Below are 6,000 nucleotides of genomic sequence, written 5' to 3'. Positions count from 1 at the left end.
TATGGCATTGAGAGGCCCCACCAGCGACTACTGCATGGTCCAGAATCCATTCACCAAATGGCAATACAGCAGCCCCAGTACTTTGCACCTGCTGATAGGACAGCCTCCTTAGTGGTTAATCCAAGGTTCGGGTCCCTGACTATTAAGCAGATAACGTCAGCCCAGACAAAACGTTTACCTCCAGCACCCTTACTAGTGACATGGCCACAAGGATAGACATAGAGACAGAAAAATTTCCGACATCTCAGACTACTGTTCACCAAGTACTACAGACCTTTAATGTTTACAATTATATTTTTTCTTAAAGATTTTTCTCTACAATGCTGAATAAGAAAGTTGTTTGTAAAAAGATAAGATAATCTTTTCTATAGTGGAGCATTGTCATCACTGCTATAGAAAATGGTGTAGTTCTCATAATGATAATTTATGTGACACTCAAAAAGATTTGAAGCAGAAGTTAATTTCATTTCATCTACAACACGTTCAATTCTCAACAGCATCTTAAGAAACTCAGGTCCAAATTTTGATAGAAAATCTTTTCTCAATAGTTAATTAACATTTTTATGAGTTTTAGTCTTTTCTGTTAAATCTTAGCAATTTTAAAATGTTTTTTACAAAAAGAAAGGAAGATATTCTCATTAGCTTACAAAAAAACTTTTCTTTATTTCTGACAATGTACATTTTCTGTTTGACAGGTGTATGAATGGTATTTGAGAGATACCAAATATTATCACTTGTACCATTAAGAGTTCTTTATTTGGTTCCTGGTTGTTGCTCATTTCCACTCCCATTACCATCAGATGTTTTTAATAAGCGAAATAAAGCAGCAGCCTCACGAATGCGACTGAAATTTATGCAGAATGCTTGAACTTCAATTAAAATATCCTGAAAATAAAAATAAATTCATAGAAATTTTAGAATCTGAAAAATAATTTTGCTTCATATTTTTGTTTAATTATGATTCACAGTCAATTTCAAAATGAAGATTATCATTATTTCTTACTCATTAGCATCAAAAAGTGATCCTTCATTGGCAAAAACAGGAGTTTGAGTGACAACAAGTCTCTTCTTTCATCATTCCAACTAACTTTGCATTTTTGGAACAACTGCTTACCATTGAATTCTCACTTATAATGGCCATTAGGTTTACCTGGAATTTGAGTGACAATAAGCCTCTTCAGAATTCCATTACTCTCTATGCCTTCCCAGTGAAGGTCTGAGTGGTGATCTTTTATTGTTTGAGACACTTCACAACCATTTTCTATGGCACAAAATTAATGCTGGTGTCACCATTTATTATTATTATTATTAGTAGTAGTAGTAGTAGTAGTAGTATCATTAGTAGTAGTAGTAGCAGCAGTAGTATAATCCAAAGACATTATAAATGTCTATTATGCATGAAATATCTGAATTTATTGTGTTTTTGGATTATTTTCACTAGTTTATCTGATCGTCTAATGTCTCTGAAAAAAAAGAGACATGTACAAAATATAGAAGATATGAAAACATAGTCTAATAATGAGATAAGATGGAAATCTTACAAAAAGTAAGCCTTTTACCTTCACATCAATGATTTTATTCCGTATCAGGGATTGTAAAAATACACAGACCAAACGTACTAAACGATTTTGCATGTATCGATCTGTTATATTCTCACAAGTTGTTATGCAATTTGAAATGTAAAGATGGATGAATTCAGATGGAAGTTCGACAGCCTGTGGTAAAAAACAAAAAAAGTCAATATTTGGGAAATAAAAATTTATCATGTTTACAAAAGTAATAAATTCATATTTTAAATATTTATTTTGATGAGTCTTCATTTCATTTGATACCAGATTAATCAAAAAAATATCAAGATTTAATGAGTAAAAGTTTGTTTTTTAAATGGTGGTTCAGCTGCTTTTTAATATTCAATTCTGGATTATTTGAACTGCTTAATGTCTTACTTCATAAGGAAATGTAAATCATTCCAATTATAGCTGCTCTGACAATAATTTATAATGTGATCTGCAAGGCTTTTTTTAATGGTTTTCTTATTGATAAAACTGTACAATACCTCAATACAATTTAATGTTACAGAAAAGTTTAGTGTTTTGATTATTTTTATTATAAAAATATAAATTAAATTAAACTGTTTATGTAGGTTCTTGTAATTGATAGAATTTGTATAGCTTGAAAAATGAATGAATGAAAGAATAATTTGTGTAGCTTAAAAAATTTAAAAAATTACACAATAATTTGTATAGCCTGAAAAATGAAAGAATCAAATAATACTTACAGTTGTTAATCTGTTAACAACTTCCATGCTATGTAATGACATTTCCATATTCACAAGAACAGAAAAATACCTAGAGTATAAAATAAATATTAGCTTATTTTTGAAAAAAGTACAATTACAAAGGTACATTGGAAATATAAGAAATATTTAATTAAAACGTTTGAGTTGTTTTGGTCATCAAATAACATTAGGAATCATATTTTTGTCATGTATACGATGAATGAACATATAGTATACAACCTCTCCTCCAAAAAAGGAGGTAGTACCTGGGAGGATTGTATCATTATGAATAAACATATACTACCTCCCTTCAAAGGAGGAGGTAATATCTGTGAAGATGGTCTCATGACAACAGAGCAGATGCTATACTATCCTTCACCAAAAATAAAGGAGGAGGATATGCCTGGGAAGATGGTATCATCACAACATAACATATAGTACACTCCTTTAAAAAAAGAAAGCAATCCCTGAGCGGAAGATATCATGATTACAAAAAATAGGAACATGATATAGCAGAACAAATACTACACTACACCTCGATTGGAATTAAGCATTAAAAGATAGTACATTAGTCTGAAATAGTATAATTGTGCATTATAGTATACTATGCTAGCAGGGAACGCCCGGTGTTGCACGATTGTAAAATATGCTTAAATATGATATTTTCATTTATGCAGATTTTGTATACATTATTAATGGAAGGGGGGGGAGGGGATAGAAAACTTATAGATGTGCAGCTTTAATGTTCTTGCTTCCATGCAACGCTTCTTCATGTTTTTCCTCTGATGTAGTTTGTCTGGCCTGCTCATGTGTATTAGTCTCCACATTAAAGGGTTTTCCTTAATATTTCAGCTGTTTTCATTATTGTTATTCGTTGTATTTTTCCAGTCATTCCTTTGATTCCAATTTCTCCCATTCTATTTCAAAGCTTTACGGAATTATTCCTAGTGTTCTTACTATTATAGGTACTATATTGATTTTCTTCATCATCCATATTCCTTTCAGCTCTCGGGTTAACTCTGTGTATTTGGTCCGTTTTTCCTTTTCTTTGATATTCACCCTGTGGTCAGCTAGAACAGCAAAGTCTACGATTTGACAGGACTTTTCTGTCTTGTTAATTATTACGACATCCAGTCTTCTTGCTGTTTGTATGTCCATGTCCAATAGGATTTTGTGATTCTTGTTTTCAAGTACTGTTGCCGGCTTATGTTTGTACTATTTGTCTGTGCATTCGAGATAAAGTTGTTTGCATAATTTCCAGTGTATTGCCCTCCCCACTTAGTCGTGCCTGTTTCTATATTCCTCTGGGTCAGTTTGTTGCATTCGCTTACTATATGGTTTATTGTTTTGTCTCTTTGTCCACAGAGTTTGCATTTGCTGTTTTTTTGTGTTTTGTTGATCTTTTCTTTGATGTGGTTGGTTTTTATTGAGTTATCTTGTGCTGCAGTTATTAGTGATTCAGTTTCTCGGTCGACATGTCTTTTTTGCATCCATGTCCAAGTGTTTTCGTTATTCTTATCTTTTGTAATTCTTATGAATCTTCGGTGTAGTTGTTTCTCTTCCCATTTTTTTTTTCTCATCTTCTCCTATGTCTCTGTTTTGTTGACTTTTTCAGTGTCTCTTGCTGGCATGATTATCCTTTCAGTGTTTTGCATTATGTATTTTTCTAATTCTTTTTTTTGTATCATTCATAGTCTTCTATACAAACCAGTCCTCTCCTGCCACCTTTCCTTTTCACGTAGAGTCAGTCAACATCATCCTTTGGATGTAGCGCATTGTGCATAGTCATGAGTTTCCCGATCTTCTAATTGAGCTGTTTCAGTTCTTCTTTAGTCCATCCTATAAACGGTCCAGAGTATCATACTAATGATACTGCCCATGTATTCATACCTTTTATTAGTTTTCTGCTATATAATTTAGTTTCCAGGGTTTTCTTGCTCTCCTGAGTTATTCCTTTTCAATTTTCTCTTTCTGTTACTTTGATGGTGTCTGCTTCCAGAACTCCCAAGTATTTGTAGGTGTCTTGCTCCCCTATCACTCTCATCATGCCTTCTGTCGTCTCCAGTTTTCCCTTTCTTATAATTAGTAGTGTGCACTTTTCCATACCAAACTCCATTTGGATATCCTGATTGAAGAGCTTGGTAGTGTTCAATAGTGTCTCAAGTTCTAATTTTTTTAGACTAAAAATGACTATAAATTAAACTACCCCACCTATAAGAAAATTATCTACAAGAAATTAAATAAATCTTACAAATATGTCCAAACTAATACATTAGATGAAATTAACATGGAAGCAAAAAAACTTACTTAAATTAATGACTCGATAATTTCACAGAAATTATAACACCAGGCACTCCAAAATTTTCCTTGGAATATCATAAACCTAACTTCCAAGACAACCCTTCTATTACACTAATTTATCCCTCCAGTTCAGATATAGGATCAGCAAAAAAAATTATCTTAGACAGAATCATTCCCTCTTGCTCTGACTCTGTTCTAAAATAGTTCCTATTGAAAGAACTCACTAGTGAATTAAAAAATACAGAGATGACGCATTATTCATTACAACTGCTAGATCTAGACAGTACAATAATACCATTAAGATACTACACAAATTTTTCCAAAATTATGGCCTATCCATTAAGTTGACCTAAAAAAGAAAACATCTAATTTCTTAGATTAGCATTACAAGCGTATGCTGTATTTTCATGGATATTGGCAATATTACATACTTAATGTGCTTCAACAAGTCATATCTTTTTATTTGTTGATCAATTTTTAAAAGAATTATAGTGATGAAAAGAGAATAAAATAAGCTTTCCAATGATGTTAATTTTTTTTTTTCTTTTATGCGTTCAATAGTTTTATGCTCCAAGTTAAAAATGAAAAAATGGTAAAAAAATAACAACAGCAAAAAGGGAAACTGTTTTTTCAATGTTTACATTTTGGATATACATGCACAGGGTTAAATTTGATTGGATATGGCTGAAATTTTACAGGCTATATAAACATAGAAGTCCATCTCTACTGAACTTTGATTTATATTTTTACGACCACAGGAAGCAAAGTTATGACCGAGCAAAGTTGACGAAGAATATTTCAAAATTGATAAGATAAATTGGTATATATCATCCATTTTCATATAGATAATGGTTTCAGAATTATTTTCATGTAAATATTTGATAATTAATAATTGTGTGGAAATTTCTTTAAAATGTTATCTTTTATAGAAATTCAAATTCTGGCCAGCGCTCAGCTGACTAAAGTCAGCGCATTAATGAGTTTCGTTTGTATTCTTAAAAATAAAAAAACTAAAAGCAGAAAAATCAGTTTTTTATTTTTATTCTGAGTTTGCCAATTTAAAAAAATTATTTTCAAGTTTTTCAAATTTGATTTCCAAACAATACTATTCTGTTATTTTTAATGCTTTTAATATAATGTACTAAAAGCGTTAAAAAACAACAAAATGTACTAAGTACATGCGTTTCTGTTATCATGCTATTTATAACTTCTTATTTGTACTTAAGGTAGAATTGTTTTTTAGTGGTCCAAAAAAAAAAAATATATATATATATATAACAAATAAAAGGTACTTGTGCACTTATGCTACCATGCTAAAATAATAATATTATTTAGAAACCCATTCTTAACATGGGGAAGGAAGGGTGTTTTGTTAACTATTCCGTACTTTCACCTAACAATTAAATGAAAAAGATATTGTG

At 31.1% G+C, this 6,000-nt stretch overlaps 1 protein-coding gene across 4 annotated transcripts in view; it reads right to left on the bottom strand.

Moving 5' to 3' along the window:
• Nucleotides 1-638: 638 nt before the first annotated feature.
• LOC145276885 (CCR4-NOT transcription complex subunit 11-like) overlaps nt 639-6,000 on the bottom strand; it is a 100,123-nt gene continuing 94,761 nt past the window's right edge. For all 4 annotated transcript variants that reach the window (XM_080128312.1, XM_080128314.1, XM_080128313.1 and 1 more), the window contains 3 exons: nt 2,279-2,348; nt 1,560-1,715; nt 639-885 (listed from right to left, as the gene is read on the bottom strand). In XM_080128312.1, the coding sequence (XP_079984438.1) occupies nt 754-885; nt 1,560-1,715; nt 2,279-2,348 (358 nt within the window). In that variant the 3' untranslated portion in view covers nt 639-753. The remainder of the gene's footprint in view (nt 886-1,559; nt 1,716-2,278; nt 2,349-6,000) is intronic.

Source organism: Euprymna scolopes, chromosome 5 (assembly GCF_053919585.1).
Source record: "Euprymna scolopes isolate OS-2025 chromosome 5, ASM5391958v1, whole genome shotgun sequence".
In the NCBI taxonomy this organism is placed as follows: Eukaryota; Metazoa; Mollusca; class Cephalopoda; order Sepiida; family Sepiolidae; genus Euprymna; species Euprymna scolopes.
Note: the sequence above shows the minus strand (reverse complement) of the source record. Positions and strands in the feature narration are given on the sequence as shown.